Genomic DNA, 24591 nt, shown 5'->3' with positions numbered 1-24591 from the left:
AACTTTATTCCATACATAGTGTTATGCATTAAAATAACTTCGTTATATTTAGCATTCAGGCCAATGGATGTAGATGAGGAATTTGCCATTCCGGAATGGCGAGACTTTTATTTTGAAATTTAGCAAGTACGCGAGCTTAAATTCACTAAAAGTGCAATAAGAGTCATTTGAGATTTGGCTAGTAGGCGGAAATAAACATGTGGGCAATAAACTTGGTGGGCTAAAGTAAATAACAAGAGCGTTGGGTTTGGTTATGATACGATATTAGAACAATTATTTCCGCGAATATCGTGTTTGTCCTCAGCTGACCCATGTTACACTGCCTCTTCCCTGCTTCAGAGTAATGGAGTCTGTGTACAGGAGGTTTGACTCGTATGACTTTTACAGCGATGCTCGATTTCAAGACGGTCTGAAGAAAGTAAACACACCAGCATCTAAAGAAGATTTGCTGAAACTAAAGATCTTCTTTTATAACAGGTAAATGTGCTGAAGCCTCCAGGTTTGTTTGTTTTATTATTAAAAAACCTAATTTGTCTAAAATTAGTGGAGCATTTTAAGGTTTCTGAAGGAGTTCAATACAAAATAATGTGTGGTTAAATTTCAAGTCGAATATATTCCGACAACCTGCAAGTTCAGTGTGTGATTTACTGACCTGTTATCAATGTTGTCAAAACAATCAGAAAAAATTAATAGAAAGGGGGCAAAAATGACTGAACAGGACAACAAAGAAGAAAATGGGCTAGTTATTTATTTTTTTTAATACACCTTTTTAAATACAACATTTGTCTATTATTGAGTGTGTATTGCTTACTGCAGATTTATACCTGTTCGGGTTTTTATCTGTTTCAGTTTGAGCATGGTTTGTATTTCTAAACAGTGATCAGAGATTTTTGCTGTATTTTGTTAGTTTGTGTATTTCTTTTTAACTTACTTTTGTGCCTAATTGAATGTGTTTGATGTTTATGTGTGAGTTATTTTTTTCTACTGCTCTGAGTATACGTTTTGAACCTGATTCAGTTTACTTTGTATGTAAAGGGGTGTTTGTGTTTATTAGGGCAGAGCCATCGGCCAGATTTTGCAGACTTCTGGTCACAATAATTTGGTAGCTAAATTGCTGCTTCTTTGGGTATAGAATGCTCTACATGCAGTATTTGTTGTTGTTGTTGTTAAGGATGTTTTACACAGACTACTGTTCTCAGGATTATGTGGTATCTTTCAGCTAGATTTGAATGGGAACAGATTTGCCTCATTTTGACTTGCAGTTGCATAGAGGGCTCTGGGTGATTTTACTATTGCATTTTCAGTCAGGTGGAAATTACTTTTTTTCTTGATTTCCAAAAATATAAAGCAAGTTTTGTTGTAAAAGCAAATGCTCATGTTTGGCAGTGTTAATGCAGGGTATTAAAGCTGTAATCATTTTGCTGTGAAGGACAGCAGCACTAATTCATCCACAGAAAGCAAGAATTTAAAGGTAATATCATAAAGACTCTTTCAACATTACTTGCTCAACAAACAAATTCTGTTCTTTTCTCTGCACATCGATGTTTAAGATACAGGGATTTAATGACATCGCAGACATTCAGTACGTTTACATGGACAACAATAATCCGATATTAACCCAATTAAGACAAAACTCTGACAAATTGAGTTAAGACGTGGAGTATTCCTATTTTAGTCGCATTATCTGAGTTTATTATAGACATGTACATACCTTAATCACACTATTAACGTCGTGTGGGAGTTTTCAACACACGGCAGTGCTCAACCGTTTGATGGTAAACAAGAGTGCACGGCTGCATCTGAAACCGTGTGCTTACCTGCTATATAGTAGGTTAATTACACATATTTCGGCTACTATATAGTAGGTTAATACAGGGTTTCCGACGCAACCCATGGCTACAAGTAGTCGTCTATTTGCACGTATAGAATGACAAATTATTAACTGCACTTGAAGCTTTCATAAAATTCTAAATGAAACACCCAAAACTGTATATGGTACCATAACGAAGACGATGGTAATGACGTATGCCGTTCTAATCAATCTATGTCTTATAACATGTAAAACGGGAACATGAAAGGAATATTCTAAAAGAAACTCATGTAAACACCTTAATCACAATATCGTCTTACTCAGAATAAGGTCAATAATTAGATTATTGCTGTCCATGTAAACGTAGTCACTCACTGCGTTTACATGGACAACAATAATCCAATATTAACCAGATTAAGACAGTACTCTGATTAAGAAACTACCATGTAAACAGCAATTTTTTTATTACCTTAATCTGATTAAAGTCATACTCAAAGTAAACACAAATCGAATTAAGACGTGTGGAGTACTCCTGTTTTAGTCGCATTATCGACGTGTATTACAGACATGTACACACCTTAATCATATTATTAATGTCGTGGGAGTTTTCACCGCATTTTGTGACAGGACACGATCACACTCGGCAGTGCTCAACTGTTTTACGGCAAACAAGAGATTACAGCTGCTTCCCAAACCGCATACTTACCTTAGTAAGCGAAATACATATATATAGTAGGCGAAATACATATATCTTAGCTAATATATAGTAGGTAAGTACGCGATTTGGGATACAGCCCATGGCTTCAAGCAGTCGTCTATTTACACGTATAGCATGACAAATAATTAACTGCACTTGAAGCATTCGTAAAAATTAAAAATAAAAACACCCAAAACTGTATACGGATGAACTGTATGTTGATATATGAAATTCTGGAGGGAACGTCGGGTGACGTGGCGCTGTGACATAATGACGTGTGCTGTTAATCCATCTATGCTTTATAACATGTAAAATAGGAACATGAAAGGAATATTCTAAAAGTGACTCGTGTAAACACCTTAATCGTCTGTGATACCAGGCTGGAAATGTTTGAACACGAGTACGTCATGCCGGGTTAAGTTAAAAGTTACAAAGCAAAGCAAAAAAGTTGTTTATTACACTGCAGAAAATCTTTGTAATTTTGGGGTTGAATCTGTCACTACGTCCAGATGTTAAGGAAATAAAAAGCAAAATGTAAAAAGATAATGTGAAGAGAAAATCCTCCTGCATGTTTCTAAACAAATGATTACTTTTTTCATTTCAGGTTTGTTGAACCAATTCACCTGAGTGGTTATAAGGAGTGGTGTGCTCTACCTGATAGATCACACCAGGTTCCCGAGGAGATCCGTGTTCAATATGACTTTGGCACAAGTGATTCTGAGAAAATGATTCTTCCCCAGACAGATGTCGAGGCCGAGTCAGCACAAAACGTCCAACTCTCTTTTGCAGAAGTGTTTCGAATGATTCAAGCAGGAGAAGAGATTCCTGGACTCCAAAAGCTGGACATCAAACCTTGTAACCAACTTCCCACATCATCGCAAATGACAAGGAAGTTAAAACCTTGGGAGAAGTAACTAAAAGCGGAATCACGGAATAATGAACCGGGTGGTAAAATGTTGGCAATGAAAAATTGTTTGCCTTTCCTAGCCGTGTGTTCTTTGTGTTAATTTAATGTATATATTAAGTAATAAAGTTTTAATTGTAAAACTTGTCTTTAGCGATTAACAGCACATATCAGGACATTATTCTACAGGGTGTCCCAAAAGTCTCCATACATAGGAGAAATTAACACTTTTTAGCAAAATGTATCTTTTTATTTATAAAACATCCTCTACATGATTGCCATTTCTATTTAAACACAAACAGAGTCTCTCTCTCACACTCATGATGAACTTGTGTGAACACATATGGTTCATGATTCAGCCATAATATATATGTGTGTGTGTGTGTGTGTATGTATGTATGTATGTATGTATATATGTGAGAGAGAGAGTGAGTGAGAGAGAGAGAGAGCTTATCTGTATAGATATAGATGTTTTGTGTATATACGGATATAGATGTATAGATAAGATCAGTATGAAAAATTTTGGAAGACATTTTGCTAAAAAAGTGTTAATTTTCCCTGTGTGTGGAGACTTTTGGGACACCCTGTAATTTTATAGTTCTTCGCTTAACAAATGCATTCTAAGCTCCCTTCCCCAAGCTTTCTTCTGGATTTCAAAGCTTTATATTATAAAGGATAAAAACAAGCTTTTGATGTATCATGCATTGGAACCATGCTTGTAGGATGTAGTTTTTCCCTGTTTGGCTTCTCCATTTGTTGTTGGTACACAGAAATGAGGACCATACCTTTTGTAATATTTGTCATCCTTGCTTCAAATTTGATCGGTGTCAGTATTAGTACACAAGGTTAATAGTACTATATGTCCAATCAATAGCTGCACACTCCTTTACACCAATCTAAAATCTTTTTATGCCATATAAAGTAGGGTGGAATCAACACTGACTAATAATCCATTGTTGTTCATTGTTCTAAGCAGTTTTGTCAACAGTAGCTACCATGATACATCTCAGACTATTGTATCATTAGAGTTTTACTACCTGTATGTGAAAGTGTGGTATACACAGTATATGTAAGAGGCTGTTCTCTGACTTGCCTGTCCTCTGCTGCCAAAGGTTGTCACTAGATCAGGAGCACAGAATGGTTGGTGATGTTTCAGTTTATGTTCCTGGTCTTAAATACTGCTGGTCTGCAAAGAGCAAATCCAAATTAGGAGGTGAAGTAAATAGAGTAGTTAATACATATGCTCAAAGAAAATCTTGCACTTAATGTAAACACCTTATCATCAGCACACTAACAAATTTATATTGCCATCAGCAAAGATTTAGGATACAAATGGTGCACATGATGTCTTCACTGGCTTGCCCTTCTCCTGCCTGAGTTCCCAGGTGTGTTCAATCTGCTCAGCACTGGAGGTGGTGATGCTTCATTCTGCAGCTACTAGTTTTCCTGCTGACTAACTGATTCTCTGAAGGGAGCCATGGAAGGATGGTGCCATCTCTGAGATGCCAGTTTTGCCAAGATTTTCTTGGCATGGCTTCACAATTGAGAGAAATGCTGCAATTAAAGACAAACTGATAGCCAGTATAGATACATACTTATTTAGAGAATAACCAGACATGCTTTCATTAGTGTTTCTTTAGACCAAGACAACTATAGTTATTATAGTATAGTATACTAAATAAGATTACCAGACAACCATAATCCTGAATTTATAATGCTTCAGTGAAAAAAATACAAAAACCACATATGTATACTTTGGTGTTACCCAAAACATCTTTTAAATACCAAAATTATTTTTGTAAATAAAAAGAACAAGAAGTCCAGATTTTATAAATACACAATTTGGAATTGACTCCAGCTGTCTTGAGCTGACAAACCCTTAAATATTAAAAAGGTTAAGATAGACACCATTCCATCTTGGGAGAGTCAACATTTGAAGTTTTCCACATTAACCTGAATTAAATTTAGAACATCGACTTAGCTTTTCTAAAAAAAACCTCACTTACTGAAAACAAAACTGAAGGCAGAAAGATCCACAAGCAAGCAGCAACTGAAGGCAGCTACAATATAAGCTTGGCAAAGCATTTCAAGGGAGGAAACAAGTATTAAATATGATCTTAATATTTATGATTGTTAGTTTGTCCGATAACTTTTGAACCTGTGAAAATGGAGGGACTCCATTTTACAGCCAAAAAATGGCTGTAATTCCTAAATGGTTAATGCAATATTTTATGAGATGTACAGTCCCCGCTAAAGGTACTGGAACAGCAAGGCCAATTCTATTGTTTTCCTTATACATCAAAGACATTTGGGTTTGAGCGCAAAAGATGAATATGAGATGATAGATCATAATTTCAGCTTTCATTTCCTCATATTTACTGATAGGTGTTTCTTGCTGCCCAGGGGTGCTCTGTTAAATTGATTGCATAAATAATTAAGAGTTCTTAATGTCTACTCTTAGTTTGAGCCCTAGGTTTAATTTGTGAAGACTGCATTTGTTGTTAAAAAAGATAAATCTACATGAAGACCAGAGACCTGTCTATGGGAGAAAAGCAAGCCATTCTGAAGTTGAGAAAAGTGTAATGGATCAGAGACTCCAACAATATCACAAAGTGACGTATGATGCAGTATTTTCAAAGAATACTGCTGCTATAAAGCCATATTTCCCATTCTTTTCACCTTGTACACTTGTCAGATGTGATGGTGGCTCAAATGGGACTGGATAGTGCTATACAACCCACAACACCCGAAGTGTGCTCTTTCTCACAGTGCTCGATGAAGTACTATATATGTGTGAATGTAGATGTACTGGTGACATTCTAGGAATTAGAATATCACTGGCAAGAATGTGGCATGCACTAGGAAAATCCATTTTACTGTTAGCATTGGATCAATCAAACTAACGTAGATCCCTCTGTGAGTGAGGGAGCTGATCAACACCTTTGCTCCTAGCTGTGGTGCACCAAGGCCAGGATATGGGGTGACACTATGCCAACCTGGTTTACATATGCTGCCAAGTGTGAATAGCACAATCCACTCTACCAGACATGTGCAAATCAGCCCTGTGAAATCTGTCATTTAGGCCTCCTCCCCAAGAAGCCACGGATAGGAAAGTGCAGGTTTCAGAATCACAAAACCAGCATGGCCAAACAGAGAATCTATGCAACACTTCTTGGTCATAGCTTCTGTGTTCCAATTCCCACAAAGGTTCAACCTGCCTTCCACAAGCCTTAGGTTAATTGGCCTCATCTGTCCCATGGTGTAGGCCCTAAACAGCACCTTGCCCACCACTACAGTGCACCGAGGAGCACAGCCATGAAGGCTAGGGGCTAGCAATGGAACAGGCAAAAAGAACGACCATTGTCCAGTGACTTGTTCCCAAAGACCCTCTCTTTCTATATGCTAAGTTTGTTAGATCCATACCAGTAATCCATGCTATGCAACCATAAGACTGGACCATCCTTCCAAAGACAAGCATTCAGATTCATAATTCTAACCTTTGGCCTTTCATTAATGCCACTGGTGTTTTCAAGTTGTGTGCAAGCTGCTTTATCTCCCATAATAGCCAGAGGCATCAGGATACCTGGGTACCTGGAGAACTGTTGGAGAACTGATGCCTATACACACCTACCCAAAAACAGGCCATTCAGGGTGCTCCAGACCTCCTTGTACACATTGAGGTGCTCACAGTGAACTCCGAAAGAGGGGTACCAGTCCTAGCTTGATATGGCTTTTCTAACAAAATAGTTTCTAACAAAGTCATTAAAAATATTTAATCCTTTGATATTTCCATATGTTGTGTTTAAATTTGTGTGATCATGTGCAATATCCAACACTATGTCACTTTTTGACTGCATACAATGTTTATAATGGTTACTGTTTACTATTAATTTAACTTATTTTTATCTTTCTGCACATGACAATCGGCAGTGGTGGCTCAGTGGTTAAGGTGGTGGACTACTGATCAGAAGGTTGTAAGTTCAAATTCCAGCACTACCAAGCTTCCACTGCTGGGCCCTTGAGCAAGGCCCTTAACCCTCAACTGCTCAGTTGTATAAATGAGATAAATGGAAGTCACTCTGGATAAGGGTGTCTGCCAAAATGCTGTAAATGTCAATGACACTAAAATTTGAAATTAGACATTTTGTCTGCTTGGGAGTCACTATGGACAATTTTTTTGGATTGGTGCCCATTTTTTCAAGGTTCCCAAGGTCTCCTAAACCATCCCCTTTGCCGTTTCATTACACTGGTTTCCTGTAGCTGCCCACATCAGATTTAAAACAAAGGCTTTGCCTACAAAGCAAAAAAACTCTGAACAATGCTCCCTTTGGGCTTCTAGCAGGGACCTACCATCTCTCATGGCACAGTGAAGACATGCATCTAGGCTGCTCTCTGTCCTGGTACATAGGAGGTGGAATGGCATTCTCTTGGCTGGCCAAAGTCCAAAGACCTAACTCTTCTCTAAGCACTTGAATTAGCACTTGTTGATCAATTTTTAAAAACCTTGTGTCTTGTGTTTTCTTTTCATACTTTTTTAGACTGATTGCACTTAGTCCCTTACTTAGTGAACTAGCATGAGGATGGGTTTTTGATAGAGACTACAAAGCAAACTTGTAAGTCACTCTGGATTTGTGCCTCTTCTCAAATGCCTTTTTGATAGCACTCATTTCAGAAAGAGAGGGAGAACCATATGCTCTATCAATGAACTCACCTTGAATGGATTGGAGGGCAGATGAATCTAGACATTCTTATCACCCTACCATTTGGGCACACCTGTAATGACATCAACAATGTGAGAATGGAAAGTGATCACTTCAATTGTTACCCTTAATTTACATTTAGAGCGAGACCTCATTGACATTACAGGTGGGAAACTGGTTTGAAAAACAGTATCAAATATCTGAGCTGATATTGTTTGAGGTTCACTTTGACTCTGATGAACTTGAAGTGCTTCATTTACTTTGTCATTGCTACACTGCAATTTACACTGTGATCGTCGACGTCCTCAGCATTTTGTTTTTCTTATATTGGCAAGCCACCCAGTTAGGGATTCCTGAAAAAAAGCAGTTTTTGCACATTGAAAGCATGATTGTGGCCATGTTGATACTAATGTGATGGAAGTGAAAGTTCAGGGATGTTATCCACCCTCCCTCAGACAGTATAATTATCCAGATGAGGCAAATCCCTACATACAGTGGTCTGTGGATTCTCTGTTAGAACAGGGTGTTATTAGGCCTTGCCTTTCTCCATTATTATCCCAATTTGGCCTGCTCACAAACCAGACAATTCTTAGAGATTGTGTATGGACTACAGGGAGCTTAACAAATGCACACCCACTTGTGTACTTGTAGTGGCCTCTACCCCTGAGGTACTGGCATCTCTCTTGCAAAAGGCTAACTATTATTCGGTCTTGATGTGTCCAATGGTTTCTAGTTAATTATATTACACTCAGGGTGCCAATATAAGTTTGCTTTTAAGTTCAAAAACACAGAGAACACTTGGAATGTCCTCTCACAAGGTTTTGTGAATTCACCCACTCTTCACCAGTGTTTAGCAAAAAATACTGGAACTGTTTTCTAAGCCTGAATGTTTTATTCAGTATGTGGATGATTTGTTGTTACAGACCACTACCAGGTCAGAACATCTCACTTTGCTGGCAGAATTGCTTCATTTATTGGAAGGGGCAGGACTCAAATTGAATCCAAAGAAAGCCCAGCTGCTTAAGTCAGAGGTCATTTATCTAGGCATCAAGATAAATTAAGGGAGGCGCACACCTGATCCGCACAAGGTGGAATTTATACTTCCACTAGAGACTTCCAGTTCCTGTATCAGTGACAGCTCTGAGGTCATTTTAGGAATAGTTGGATTCTGTACAGAATTAATTAAAGGCTTTGCAAATATTAAAGCCTCTGAACTCTCACCTTTCAGGAAAAAAGAAAAATAATGATTCTTTAGATTGGGGCCAAGGTCATATCACTTTGTAAAACAATCGAATGACCTTGCAGAGGAGCCTGCAGACTATTCCTTGTGGTGCCCTTCAGTGTTACACACACATTAGTGCTATTTAGACCAGAAAGTGGCCATCTATTTCTCTGCAGGAAAGTTTTTATGGTTGTCATCAGATCAGGGATATCAACCTCATAACAGACTTATAGTAATTAACCAATCAGTCTTTTTGCAAGCTATAAAGAAATTACAGAAAATACACCAAGAAATATTTTCACTCATACTCTAACATACCAGACAACCTGGGTTCTCATTAACATTTATATGGCAGAAGGGTCAGCCAGAGTCAACCAGAATCTTGGAGCCATGAGGTGTAGATATGATCCAAGGGGAATGAGGGAAGGAGAAAAAAGAGATTATGAGAGTACGGAAGAGCACAAGGAAAACAGACATAATTCTTTTGAAATTGTAAGGTTGAAATACAGTAAATTGCAATTCAGAATACTTAATACATAATACTTTAACTCTCAAGAAGATACATCAAACATCAAAATTCTGACTTCATCACTGTTCTGATTTCAATGAAATACTCACAAATAGAACATAATACATTTGCTCTAGCCTGACACATACAGTGCTCTCCACTAACATTGGCACCCTTGGTAAACATGAGCAAAGAAGGCTGTGAAAATTGTCTTTATTGTTTAGCATTTTGATCTTTTGTTCAAAAAGATCATTTGTTCATTTGTAAGTCGCTTTGGATAAAAGCATCTGCCAAATGAATACATGTAAATGTAAATAAATGTAAAATAAAATAAAATAAATAATTACACAATACTCTGCTCTCATGGATATCAAACAATTGCAAACACCACATGGGTTTATCCAAAAAAAAAAAAAAATCTTTGTTAAATACGTGTGCCACAATTATTGGCACCTCTATGAATTCATATGAGAAATTTTTAGACATTTTTTTAGTACACCTGGGTGACTAGGAACAAGAAATTGTTCAACCCTGATTTCCTGTTTCACAGGGGAATAAATATGAGCTAACACATAGGCCAAATTCCCTTAGTTATTCATAATAATGGGTAAGACCAAGGAAGCTGTGATATGCGGCAAAACTTTTTCGAGCTTCACAAAATGGGAAGTGGCTATAAGAAAATAGCAAAAGCATTGGAAATGCCCATTTCCATCAGAGCAATAATTAAGAAGTTCCATTCAACTGGCAATGTTATGAGTCAACCTGGAAGAGGACGTGTATCTATATTGTCTAAACACACTGTGTAGAGGATGGTTCGAGTGGCCAAAAAATCTCCACAGATCACAGCTGGAGAATTGCAGAAGTTACATGAATTTTTGCGACAGAAATGTCCAAAACGACAATCCAAAGTCACCTACATCAGTTGTTTGGAAGGTTTTCAAGAAAAACGCCTCTAGAGCCCCAGTTTAAAAAGGTTAAACAATAAAAGCAATTTCTCACAGCCTACATTGCTCATATTTAGCAAGGGTGCCAATATTAGTGGAGGGAACTATAGATTATTGGCACTGTGCTTCTTATGTGTTAATCTGTAAAGCATCTTGTAAGGCATTTAGCTGTGATTCCAAACTTGACTTTTGGTCCCACCTAACTCTGAACAACAAAAGGGAGCTCTGAAAGCAGAGATCTGTTTCCTTTTGCCACCATGAAAGGATATTGCAGTCACCTGTATGGGCTTCTTGGCATTTGTCTGGAATTGCATTACCATCTCATTACTGTATTACCTCTGTTCATCACATCTCATATGTTCACTTCACCAGCATGGCATCCACTCACCACCTGCAGCAGGAAAAATGATTGGAGAGGACATACAGACAGAGTGCATGGATGGTGTGGGAGAATAAAGGCAAAAAGGACCTTTCTATCCTTTCCATATGTTTAATACTGTAAGTCTTTAAAAGGAAAATGGAAACACATAAATGTATACATATTCTAACAGCTTAATACTGAAGTTGATTTAAGTTGATAGTGATTTTGATTTATATCAACTCTTTTCTATTGCTTTTGCTGTCTTTTTCTCTTCAGCTCCTTCTATCTGATCTAATCTCCTGCTGTCCTCTGCCTAGCTGTTACCAAGCTGACTCTACTGAGTTGTGTTATTGAGTCACATCTGACCTGCCTGAAGTTGGCACTGTAGAGTTGCACAGAATGGCTGCTCGTAAGATTCAATTCAATTTAATTAAATTTTATGTGTATAGCGCTTTTAATAATGGACATTGTCTCAAAGCAGCTTTACAGAAACATATAAACACGGTATACAGATTTTAAATGTGTGAATTTATCCCAATTGAGCAAGCCAGTGACAGTGGTAAGGAAAAACTCCCTAAGATGTTAAGAGTAAGAAACCTTGAGAGGAACCAGACTCAGAAGGGAACCCATCCTCATCTGGGTAACAACAGATAGTGTAAAAGTAAAAGAAAGTTCATTATGGTTTAATATGAAGTCTGTTGGGCCTTAGAAGCAACCATAGTCCCAGCAATCTGGAACTGGAGTAGATGAGAGCTCCATCCAGTGGTAGGGCATCCGAATGGATCAGGCAGGTCCTTAAAACATAAAGGATCAGGATCTCTAGTATCTCCATAAAATCGTTTGTGGCTCGACAGAAGGCAAGAGGAAGAGAAGAGATTCTTAGGACTGTGCTTAGCGTAATAGAAAGTCTTCTCATGGTAGGCTTGAGTAAACAAATACGTTTTAAGCCTAGACTTAAACAATGAGCCTGTGTCTGAGTCCCAAACACTAATTGGAAGACTGTTCCATAACTGTGGGGCTCTTTAAGAGAAAGCTCTTCCCCCTGCTGTAGCTTTTACTATTCGAGGTACCATCAAATAGCCTGCACCTTTTGATCAAAGTATGCGTGGTGGATCATAGAAGACCAAAAGTTTGCTTAGATAATGTGGAAACTGTTTCGGCAAAACGCTGTGCATATTACCTGTGACCCCTTGGAGAAATCCAATCTGCATCAAGCATGTTACACAAACTATAGAATTCTGCATCATATGTGGGCTTGTAAGCATCAACAACCACAGTGTTGTTGATACGGTAGTAATAGCTGGTATACTGTAGAGGGGGAATGGGCGTATGCTGATGTTCCTGAGTGAATGTTTTGCAAGCAGATGCAGTCATGCAAATCTCACAAGGACACGTTCTACTCGCACACATAAAAATTAGTGAGCATCACAAAACAGAACATTAATATAAAATCTTAGAAGAATGAAAACGAGCAGGAAAAAACACAGAAGTTATAAGTGTGGTATATACACATTAAAATTATAAGCATTAAAAATAAAATTAAAAACCTTGTCTTTGGAGAAACTGCTCATTTTGCTATGTTTGTCGTTCACCATTTGCTAAGTAATGGGAGATGAGCAGCCTCTCATGTGAGTTGTCTGAGCTCAATGCACTTAGTTCAAATTTTGTGCAGGTGGCAGTATAGGGCTGTAAACTTACATAGAAAATCATTGCGTAGGTATGCATTTACCTGATTAACCACTACCGTTTCTAAAGGTACTAATATAGTTTTGTATTATTACATATATGGACATGAGTGGTATGAGACTGGGTACAGCAATTCATTGGCACAAAATATAAAAGTACTCAACCCTGTTCATTACCAAATGTACTGTTCTGTGTGTCATAAAACCCACAAGGCCTTGGTTTACCAAGATCCAAAATAATTTAATAATTTGCATGTGCAATGGTATAAACTGCACACACAAATAGTGGGCAAGTTGCAGTTGATATATAAAGAATAATAATATGAATTGTGTCACAAAGAGGGTCAAGGGAGGAAACTGTATGTAAATGATGTTTTTGCATGTTCTAAATGTTTCTGATAGTCACTGCGAATTTGGATATCAAAGATACTCCCAGAAGAGAATATTCACTTAAACCTCTAGTAGTATAACACCAACTAAAAGCAGTGAGATGTACTGAAAAACTGTGTTGAAAATATGATAATAAATGAATAAAAGAATCTAGACATGAGGATGCATTATGGCAATGTGATAAATGCTATTGAAAACATTTTCAAAAGCTGTGAACATGAGGTGAATATTAAAACTTATATGAATATTATGTTATCATTTTGAGGAAAAATTGCTAAATTTGACAAAGGCTTAATTTAATTTACTTTTCTTTCTCATTATGAAGACTTAGTAAATATTTTAAATTTTGTGTTCCACAGGAAGAAATGGGCTTCCACAAGTTTAATACATGCTCACTGGTCATACTATTTTGTGCAATTGTTGTTCTGGTAGTGACTTTCAGGCTTGTAAAATCTCATTAAATGGATTGTGCAAAAACGTAAAAAGAAAAGAAAATGGAGTGTGAGGTGCTGTCATAAACATTCCTGAATTGATATTCACGATTATAAACTATGTGAAGTTTGCATGTCATACTTGAGTATGCATTTTTTTTAAGCAGGTGCTGAAGTCTAAGCCAGTGGTTCTCAAACGGGGGCTGCAATGGTACCAGGAGGGCAGCACAGAAATTCTAGAACATTATTTTTTTTAAAAAACTTTTTTTTTTTTTACCTGTATGTAAAGTCAGGATTGTGAACCTTTGAACTATGATGTACATAAAAATTTGAAATATTAATACATGAAATCAATTATACACAGCACACTAAGACACCCCAAACAACCAATAATATACTAGTGTACAGTACTGTACAGCCACACGCTGATAAAATCTAAACTATTTAAAGTGGATAAGTTTTTAGATAGAGGATGCAGTCTCTTAAATGAGAACGTTAATACAGAAGAGCATAGTGTGAAGGGGAAAAAAATGAAACTGAAAATTTGAAAACTCAAGTGGGCCACAAAGGGATACACCGGTGTCCCAGTTTGAGAACCACTGGTCTAAACCATGGTCATTTGATCTGTAGTACAGAAGGTGGCGATAGCGTTCAGCTCAGGGTAGTAGTGGATCTGATAAAACTATGAAGTGTCTATGCAAAGAGTAAGAAGAGGGAGGAATGATGCATATAAAGACAGATTGGAAATATGGATCCCACTCTTTTTCTGAAAATCTACAACATTTTACATGACATATTCTTGACAGATATTACTCATGGAAGTTCATGTTAAATTAATTCAGATGAGGTGTGCTTGTGATTTTATTTCCATCTCTTCTTGCTGGAGAAAATGAAAGACTAAATTACCCACTGTTTTTTGAACAGCACTGTTACCTCAATTTTAGGTGGGCTAATTTGTGAACAAATGCAGCAGATCCATGTACAGTACTGTGCAAAAGTCTTAGGCACATGCAAAGAATTGCTGTAGAGCAAAGATGCGTTCAAAAATAATGAAATGTTTCTTCATTTAAAAAAAAAAAAAATACTATAAAGAGCAGTAAACAGTAATAAATGAAAAAGGCAACAGATGGTGTGATGACCCTTTGCTTAAAAAAAGTAGTAGTCTAGGGTAGAATTTGTGCAGTTTTATAAGGAAATGAGCTGTAAGTTTTATTGAGTATCTTGCAGAACCAGCCATAGTTCTTCTGGACACTGACTTTCGCACTTCTTATTTTTGCAGCAAAATCCAGCAGCCTTCATTATGTTTTTTTTTTTGTCTGAAAAGTTGTTTCTTACCACTCAATATGCCGCTTTGTTTACTGACAAACATTTTTCTGTAAAATTTTAAATACTGCGCTGGAAAACTAATGTTTGGAAATCTAAAGTGTTTTATACTGACTCAATAATGTAGAAGTCATACAATAAAGAATCTATAACAGGGGTGGGCAACCTTATCCGGAAAGGGCCGGTGAGGGTGCAGGTTTTCATTCCAACCGAGCAGAAGCCACACCTAAATCTATTGAAATCCAAGACCAACTGATTAAACAGGTAAAATCAGGTGTGCCTCCTGCTTGGTCTATAACAAAGTTTGTACTAAATAAAATAGGGTGCATAAGACTTTTGCACAGTACATCACAATGTCCTTGGTATTGCTCACTGCTTGCTAGCTAAAGGTAGCTAGATTAAAATTCAGCTAGCCTCATAAATTATGGCTAATAGTCTAACTTACCTGCTATTGTACGTTTTAATAAACCAAAAACTTTGAGCACCACCACTTGATTCTTTATATCACAAAACTAAATGTGAAAATATTCTTCCATTGATCATGTACTGTGCATTCACTCTGTGGTATAAACCTTTCCATAACAGGTTCTTACCAGTTTCATGGATCTGTCGGTTCATTACTTATGTTTGCACCACTTACTAGGGAGCTACAGATCCACCAAATGTTATTACTTGTGTTCCTGTAAAGCTAACACTAACATCTGAGCAACACCCCATGATTTCATTATGTTTTAAAGAATCCATGCATCTTCTGGTACAGTGTAGTTTTTGTTCTGAGTTTTAGTTTGATTCACATCTGTCTTGTTTTTATTGTTGCTTTGTATGAAACTTACAGGGTGCTTGTACTTTATTTCATGTCTAACTAGTGTTTAAAAAAAAACGGAAGCTGTCAGAGGCAAGACCACGAAACAGAAGCTTACAACACATTATATGTATAAGTTAAAGGAAGTAACATTAAAAGCTAGAACTGAACAACAGCATCATAATGTAGCAACAAAACTTGTTTAAGGGCAGATGTAGCAATGCTGCAGAACACACTTTAAAGCAACCTCACCTTAGTATTAGAATCAACATTAAAAACCCCAATAAGCCACTTCTGTAGAAAGTGAGACAAACATCTTTAATAATAACAACAACAACAACAACAACAACAACAACCTCAAAATCAGTCATCTGTCAATTCAAATATAAATATTTGAAGTCACAGAAATAGAACATTCAAACATCAGTGTGCAAAAGCAAAGAATCAAAAGGCACCAGACTGAAGGAATGTGGCATTGTGCATGTGCAAAACACACCCACTTGAACAATAAATCAGGCAACTGCCTAAAGATTGTTCAAAACTCGTCAGGTTCACCAGCACCTTCCTCAGGGTTCTGAAAACCATCCTTCAGAAAGAAAAACACCACAAATGACCTAATAGCTGATAAAAACAATACAGTTCGAGATTCTATACATACAGTGCCCTTCAGTAATATTGGCAACCTTGGTAAATATGAGCAAAGAAAATTGAAGAATCCATGAATTTTTTTTGAACAAAAGCTCAAATGATTAAAGAAACAATTTTTCACAGCCTTCTTTGTTCATATTTACCAAGGGTGTCAATAATAGTGGAGGGCACTGTACATCTTAAATAGTAACACTTACATCTGTGGCATACAGAATGTCAACTATTTTCTGCAGTATGGGATCAGCTTCCCCCTCTTTTTCCTGGCAGATGAGCTCAATGTTCCTCAGTTTGCTGAAATAAAAGTCCCTCTCCTTCTCCAAATCAGAAATGTTGGTTTTTAGATCATGGAGCTGGTGGAAATACAAGGGAAACCGAATGCAAGTTATGGTACAAGTGGAAGCTGTTTTACTCAAACTATATTCAATAAGCTACCAGTGTGAATTAGAAAAGTCATTCAGGTAAATCCAACTCAAATCACAAGATTAAATAAATAAATAAATAAATAAATAAATAGAAAGTTCCTGACTGACATTCTTTTATTTGCTTCATACCTTCGGGAAATAATGTCACTATTCCCAATAAATAGTGAGTAAAATTTCAGGCCTGTATCTCCATTAGTGTTTGAAATAGAGAGACTTTAAAGGGGGTGCGGCCTTAATTTTACTGTAAAAACAAGTGCTACAGAAAAAGTTACAAAATTCCGTATGTCTTTGTAAATGACAAACTCATTCATTTTGAACTAGTCATGCTAGATGCAAGAAATGGGGAATTATTGAAAGGGATTATTGTCAAGTGTAAGCTATCTAACTTATAAAATAGAAGGTCTGCCATTGCATATTTGCTAATTTACAGCCTGCTGAACTTTGTAAAAATAAAATATACTTCCATGCTTTGAAAGAACATGTTGCATTTCCATTTGTAGTAAAACAGGTCATATTACCTTAATAAATATAGTTTAGTTCCAGGAAACAACTTCATATTTTCAGCATTTTCTAATTAAAACTGATTCCGGAATTCTTTTTCTACTAGATAAAACAAATTAAGAATACAGTTGCAATCAAAATAATTCAATCCCGATTGCAAATCAGGTTTATTGTCAAAACGTACAGATTTTCATCCGTTTCCAATGTACAAAATCAAACAAAAGCAATTGAAATAGTTCAACACAACAAATGCTTCAAGTGGTTTCCCCAAATTCAACTGAAAATGCAACTTATAATGATTTCTCCAGTCTCAAAATTATTCAACCCCTGAATAGAATCCCTCACAACAGTACAAATATGCAAAACAGGTGTTGTCTCAAGCACAGTTGATGCAACTAATCAAGGGTTTCATTAGTTGCACCAGATGTGCTTGATCTGGAACTCATGAAATACCTGAACTGGCTAGAGGTTTGCCAAGTATACACTACCTGTATGGGGCAGAAAAAGGAATCCATCAATGGCTGCAACCAGATTTCTGAAAAGGCAGGTTGTGAAAAACCTTCGAGTGACTGCAAAAGACCTGCAGCAAGACTTGGTGGCAGCAGGCACTGAGGTTTCAGTGAGAACAGTAAGACACGTACTAAACATGCAGAACTCCAAGACGTACGCCACTACTGACCCAAAAGCACAAGAAGAGTCGGCTCAAAATCATAAATAAGGCACAGAAGTTTTGGAATTCTGATCTGTTGAGTGATGAAACAAACCTGGAACTTTTCGGCACAATGGATCAGCAGTATGTCTGGAGGAAGAAGAATGAAGAAAGAACACTCTGTCCACAGTCAAGCATGGTGGTGGCTCGGTTATGCTCTTGGGCTGCTTTGCATCCTCTGGCACTGGAAATCTGCAGCGTGTGGAAGGAAAGATGGCTTCATTGAAGTATCAGTAAATCCTAGGAGAAAACGTCATGCCGTCGGTGAGGAAGCTGAAGCTTGTGCGACATTGGACCTTCCAACAGGACAATGATCCCTTGTATACCTCAGATTCCACCGAGGCTTGGTTGCAGAAGTAGTCCTGGAAGATTCTACAGGGCCATCACAGTCACCTGACTTGAACCCCATAGAAAGTCTCTGGTGGGATTTGAAGGCGGTTACAGCACGCAAACCCAAGAATATCACTGAACTGGAGGACATTGCTCATGAGGAATGGGATAAGATTCCTCAGGAACACCGTCAGAAGCTATGCATCTCGTTTGCAGCAGGTCATAACAGCAAAAGGGTGCTCTACCAAGTAATAAAGATGCTTGCCACGAAGGAGTTGAATAATTGAGAGACTGGAGAAGTTGAAGTTTCAGTTGAATTTTGGGAAACCACTTTTTTTTGGGGGGGGGGGGTGAGCATTCATCGTGTTGAACTCTTTCAATTGCTTGCATGTGATTTGTTCATTGCAAACAGATGAAAGTCTGTAAATTGACAAACCTGATTTGCAATGGGGGTTGAATAATTTTGATTGCAACTATATGCATTTGGAAAAATAGGCTCAATTTCTTTTTCCATTTTAATACATCATAAATCAGAAAGTTTGAGTTCTTTCAGATATACACCTAGTTGCTAAAAAATATGAGTAACACACGAAAATTTTACATTTCTGATGTGCTTTAGTGTGAAGATAGAGGGCCAAAGTTTCTTAAAAGCATGAAAGATTGATTTGTTCAATATAAAGCAAGCCATAAACTCACAAATATGCAACTGTGGACTATCTATTTTAGAGGTTAAAGGTATCTTATACAGGGTAACAGTCCCTGAGAATTTCATTCATCTAGCATAAATAGTTTAAAAAAAAAAAAAGACTTATGGAACTTTCTAACCTTTTGTTTAGCACTTGTTTTCACTGAATAATTAGGGCCACAACCACTTTTAAAGGCCTCGATATCGCCGAAACCAACACTGATACGAGCCTGAAATTGTGCATACTATTTATGTAATTATTATATTGGAGGCCTTCAGTGATTTCTAATGAATTGACCCATTCATTAATAACCACTTTATCTTCATCAGGGTTGTGGTGCATCCCAACCAGGAACACACCTGCCTCAGGATCTGAGTTAATCACATGGCAAATGTACACGTGCGTGTGCACACACACCGGAGAACCCGGAGGAAACCCGCATGGGAGAACCTGTAAAACTACTATAATATTCTCCTATGATCATTAACTACGTTTTTTTAAACTCTGACATAATTACATTTGAGCTTTATGCATTACTTCAAATGTGCATAAAATATCAGGGAGTAAATGCTCTTTTTAGCAAAATCTAACCATGTGAATGAGCTCTTCTCCATGCTCCGGATCTGCTCTCAGTCGAGTTGCCCTCTTGGGAGAAGCTGCGGTCATTCGCTGCGGAGCTGGGGAGCACATGTACACAGCACAATGATTCAAATGTGCAATAAAACATCGTAATAAGAGCATCATTCAAACAGTAAAGCAGAATAAAGCTGCAAATAACTACTTCAGTTCAGCTATTCACATGTTACGCATCTTACCAACTGGAGCCGTGGGCTTCACTGAAGTGATCCGTGTCTCTGAGATTAAGAAACATAAATAGGCTGCAAGTTATTCAGGCACAGACACAAAGCAAACATTAGAAAAATGACCAAAAAATTATTAATTGGTACATTTAAAAGCAGTTTTTGGAATACGTAATAAGGATATGCTTTGGTTTTATAGGTCAATACGTCAACAGTCTACATTATATTAGATGGAAATATCCATGTAACAGAACTAGTCCAAAACAGGGGTGCTAAAATCTTGTTTAGACAGGGACCCCTTTATCTTAAAATAAATAAATAAATAAATCCCTAGACCATCTCAGTACATATTTTAATTAACATAATGAAACTACTCAAATATTAGTTTTATTATTTAAAAATGCATTCAATAATATTTTGGCTATTTATTGGCACCACCAAGCTAGCATTTACTGAACTTTCCACTAAGATCAAGTTGATGTTACAATATTTATAGGCTGACATGTATTTGACTTATTGAGGTATGGATTAAAACCATTCAATTGAAGTAAGTCAAACCGTTACAATAACTAAATAATGGATACATCATCGAGAAATGGTGGGCTGTGATATCCACCACTGTAACAAAATAAATCGTGGACCTGGCTATGCCTCACAGAATCGTGGGGGTCCCTGGATCCCACTTTGAGAATTATGGGCATCAAAGAGGTTATACTGAATTCTGCAATGGTTAACTTAGTTCATCTCACCCAAACCTCCTTTCTGAGGTTTATTGGCCAAACCTGGAGCCGGACACTGGGAGGCAGCGATCTCCTGCCCCAGTCGAGCCGCTTCTGGATCATACTCCTTTCCATCATAGTTAGCATCAAAAAATTTCTTAAACCACTGCACAAACTCAAAGTTATCCTGGAATTTCCCTTTCACAAGCTTGTCCACTGGGATAATCTATGAAGAACATTGGAATATGTTAAATACACAAAATAAAATTTTAGACATGGTTCATTACATTTATTCCTTCTTTTTTTGCCCAAAGAATGAATATTGGACTTGCACTGTTTGCAAATGAGTAACGGCACGAGTCTTTACTTACTTTATTCACCCCTAGCTTTTTAAAGCTTCCTTGAAGGATTTTAAAGTTGTGGATATACTCATGCTCCAGTTTGGCCTGGAATTTCACTCTCTTCAATGGCACACATGCTGGGAACAACATATCCATGAACTGACAGTAGGCAGCACCTAGGAACACCACAGCAGCAATACAGTCTCCAGTGAGAAGGGAACTAGGCTACACCAAGTGTGATCACTGCCCTGAAATTAATACATCATCTTTGAGTGCATTTCCTCATCTTGTTAAAGATAAGTATATGGAGATTGTTGCGGTGCAATGGATCAGTGTAAAATGACTGACCTGTACAAAGCTGCTCAATCTTGGCATGGCTCATGTGGAGGGAGCTGTTAATCCAGGTCAGCAGATCATGGCGACTAAGGTTGGCACTAGTTACTGATGTGGAGTAAACGTTCACAGCCATGACTGGAAGAGGGGGTAAAATATGATGGAGGGAGTGGGGGCCTTGTAAAAAAGTCCATCATTCCTTCATTCACAGACATGCAAAAGAAATTCCCAATATCCACCCTAAACAATGTGTATATTAATTTTTATAATTAAAATTATAAACAGCTAAAGACCCACCTCTTCCACGAACACATAACTAACCCCTATTAAAAACAAAAAAAAAACCTTACTCTGGCTCTTACTCCTCCATTCTGCACTTTGCTTCTTCTAGAACTCAATTAAAGATATCGTATAGTAGCACTACTTGTATTGGTCTCTGCTTGATATATCGCTTTGCTCGTATTTCCTAATTTGTAAGTCGCTTTGGATAAAAGCATCTGCTAAATGAATGAATGTAAATTACCAAGCAGGCTACATCCATACATTTCCCCCAACACTTATCATACAGAGTTGTGGGGAAGCCTGGAGCCTATCCCAGGGAACTCAGTGCACAAGGAGGGTTGACACCCTGGACGGGGTGCATGCGAGCTTCAATGGCACCCGAAATTTATTTAGTAAAAAAAAATCTGACTTGACTTTTAGTTTAAAAATCTATCACTGGTCTCTTTGACTACTATGGTTAATGGTTTCCTACATTACCCACAGTGTTAGCTGACTACCTGCTGATCGTGGTGCCAGTGGGATTTAACCATTCCTTCATCTCTACACAAAGAGACTGCTTCAGCAGTGCTTTAGTCCTTAATCTGTCCAGCTCCCTCACCTCCTTATCTGCACACTCAATTCAAACATTATCAGGTTCCAACGCTTATCCTCCGTTCTATTGTTGCTTTCCTCATCATCATCATGCTTGCTATCTTGTAGACTGCAAATTAATCAAGCAGAGTTTCTGCTATATTTCATACAGCTGCATTGCATTCTGTAACTTTGAGTTCAATGTTTGCAGTCTCCACTACTTCTATAGTCTATGTGAATATTGTTTGAAAATGGTGAGAAAGAAAAGAAGCTCTTGCTCCTTTATTTTCACAAGCACGACTGCACAAAGAAATAATTTTAAAAATGCAACCAACAAATTAGCACCAAATTAATTTGTTTAATACAAACTAAGTCTTACATGTGTTTCACGATGGAATTTTCCTTTAACTCCACCTGACTGGGTTGTGAGGAAAGAAAAATGATTAGATACAATCTTGTACTGTAGGTAGGACTTGCATGAACATGTTCTACAACGTGTACTCTTTTCCTGATCAGTTTATTTTAGGTCACAATATTACCTCATGCAAACTAACTATGCCATGGGAGTTAACTAAACCAGCCAGGTGACATAATTATGCTCACGCCCTATGTTATGTACGCCCTATGTTAATTGATTCACTAACACATTCCTTAGGTAGGTAATTAAAACAAACGATACAGTTTAACCTCAACCCATTACCAAGCTCGAGTTTTGGCACATTTTAAAAACACGTACTAAATAACATTCACCATAACACGCCGGGTTAACACTGGAGTAAACTCAGGCTCACCGTCACTTAGTTTGGAAACTGCCGCCTCTCCTACCGCTGAACCCACGCAGTCTTCATTTACTACTGTGGGCGTGTCCCCGTAGTCACGTGATTACTCCTACGTCAAATTAAAGGTTCCAGTCAAAAATCATACACGCTGCCATTTTGTAGTCACCTATGAAAGCGTTGTAGTTGTTGGGAGGTTACATGGGGAGGGCGGGATGGAAGTGCTTGTCTTTTTGTCTTTTACAGTCACCGTCCACTTTATTAGGAAAACCTGCACATTCATGAAGTTGTCTAATCAGCCAATCATGTGGCAGAAGCGCAATGCAAACAAACAAAAGCATGCAGATACATGTCAGGAGCTTCAGTTAGTGTTCATATCAAACAACAGAATGGGGGGATTTATCTCAGTGACTTTAACCGTGACATGGTATTTCAGAAATATTTTAGAAATATTTCAGAAACTGCTGATCTCCTGTTATTGTCACACACAACAGACTCTACAATTTACACAGGATGGTGAGAAAAACAAAATACATTTACGGGGTGACAGTTCTGTGTTTGGAAACGCCTTGTTGATAAGAGAGGTCAAAGGAAATTGCCAGATTGGATCAAGCTACCAGGAAGGATATAGTAACTCAATAACACTTTACAACTGTTACGAACTGTTACGAGCATGTCAGCATGCACAAAACACCAAACACTGAGGTGGATGAGCTACAATAGTAGAAAACCACATTGGGTTCCACTCCTCTATCAGCCAAGAAATCTGAGGCTCCTGGGCACAGACTCACCCAAAGTGGACAGCTGAAGATTAGGAAAAAATATCACTTGGTCTTTTTCCAGTCATCTGCTATCTAATGTGGGTAGGCTTGTGCCCATGATAGCCTCAGATTCATGTTCTTGGCTGACAGAAGTGGAACCCAATGTGGCCTTCTGCTGTTGTAGCCTGTTCAAGGTTTGATTTGTTGTGCATTCTGAGATGCTTTTCTGTTTACCTCAGTTGCAGAGTGCTTATATGACTTACTATAGACTGCTTGTCAGGTCAGACAGTCCCTGATCAACAAGGTGTTTCAACCTGCAGACCCTCCGCACACAGGATATTTGTTGTTTTTCACACCATTATGTGTAACGTCTAGGGACTGTTGTTTGTGAAAATCAATGATCAGCAGTTTCTGAAGTCCTCAAACCAGCCTGTCTGGCACCAACAACCATGACACAGTTAAAGTTACAGAGATCATACTTTTCTCTCATTATGTTTAATGTGAACATTAACTGAAGCGCTTGACCTGTATCTGCATAATTTTATGCATTGTGCTGCTGCTACACGATTGGCTGATTGGATAACTGCATAAATGAGCAGGTGTACAGGTGTTCCTAATAAAGTGGATGGTGAGTGTATGTTGTGTACCATAGGGGTTGTTGGGAGGGTGTGTGTGCACACACTCATTTGAGATGCAACTACAATTTTGATGTCCTTGACAATGACAATTAACCTTGAAACTTATGAGATCCCACAATGTACTACAATGGGTGAGTGACTAAACAGTAATATTTAGTGGCTAAATAATACACAACCTATATTTGAAAAGGCTCTTTATCTCATTAAAAATAAAAATCACTAAATAATTCACATTTAGGGAGCACGCTATCCTGGTCGGGGTCAAGGTAGATCCAGAGCCTATCCTGGGAACACTGGG

The 24591-nt window shown here is 37.7% G+C and overlaps 2 protein-coding genes across 11 annotated transcripts; one reads left to right on the top strand and one right to left on the bottom strand.

Moving 5' to 3' along the window:
* The first annotated feature begins 146 nt into the window (after window positions 1–146).
* LOC108265075 (uncharacterized) lies at window positions 147–3554 on the top strand. The gene is made up of 2 exons (XM_017467170.3): window positions 147–477; window positions 3112–3554. The coding sequence occupies exons 1-2, from the start codon at window positions 344–346 to the stop codon at window positions 3419–3421; spliced, it is 444 nt and encodes a 147-aa protein (XP_017322659.1). The 5' UTR covers window positions 147–343; the 3' UTR covers window positions 3422–3554.
* A 12523-nt stretch (window positions 3555–16077) lies between these two features.
* Window positions 16078–23040, bottom strand: mapre1a (microtubule-associated protein, RP/EB family, member 1a). 10 transcript variants are annotated; one of them, XM_017467192.3, is made up of 9 exons: window positions 22910–23038; window positions 22498–22536; window positions 21282–21443; window positions 20964–21109; window positions 20623–20818; window positions 19889–19927; window positions 19665–19750; window positions 16623–16775; window positions 16078–16363 (listed from the first exon to the last, which is right to left on the bottom strand). In XM_017467192.3, exons 3-9 carry the CDS (start codon window positions 21400–21402, stop codon window positions 16313–16315), a joined length of 792 nt encoding a protein of 263 aa, XP_017322681.1. In that variant the 5' UTR covers window positions 21403–21443; window positions 22498–22536; window positions 22910–23038; the 3' UTR covers window positions 16078–16312. The 10 variants fall into 10 exon arrangements, with proteins under 10 accessions (XP_017322681.1, XP_017322678.1, XP_017322677.1 ...); XM_017467189.3 differs by having other exon boundaries at window positions 21282–21404; window positions 22855–23037; XM_017467188.3 differs by having other exon boundaries at window positions 21282–21404; window positions 22869–23037.
* Window positions 23041–24591: the final 1551 nt, after the last annotated feature.

Source organism: Ictalurus punctatus, chromosome 5 (genome assembly GCF_001660625.3).
Source record: "Ictalurus punctatus breed USDA103 chromosome 5, Coco_2.0, whole genome shotgun sequence".
NCBI classification, from domain to species: Eukaryota; Metazoa; Chordata; class Actinopteri; order Siluriformes; family Ictaluridae; genus Ictalurus; species Ictalurus punctatus.
This window is presented reverse-complemented; position numbering and strand designations above follow the sequence as displayed.

What these genes read in the sequence shown, in the direction of transcription:
- LOC108265075 (XM_017467170.3), top strand. Translation starts at nt 344, where the DNA reads ATGGAGTCTGTGTACAGGAGGTTTGACTCGTATGACTTTTACAGCGAT. An exon ending in AAGATCTTCTTTTATAACAG is followed by an intron (nt 478 to 3,111) that starts GTAAATGTGCTG and finishes TTTTCATTTCAG; the next exon opens with GTTTGTTGAACCAATTCACC.
- mapre1a (XM_017467186.3), bottom strand. An exon ending in GATTGAGCAGCTTTGTACAG is followed by an intron (nt 21,110 to 21,281) that starts GTCAGTCATTTT and finishes TGGTGTTCCTAG; the next exon opens with GTGCTGCCTACTGTCAGTTC. An exon ending in AAAAGCTAGGGGTGAATAAA is followed by an intron (nt 20,819 to 20,963) that starts GTAAGTAAAGAC and finishes TGTTCTTCATAG; the next exon opens with ATTATCCCAGTGGACAAGCT.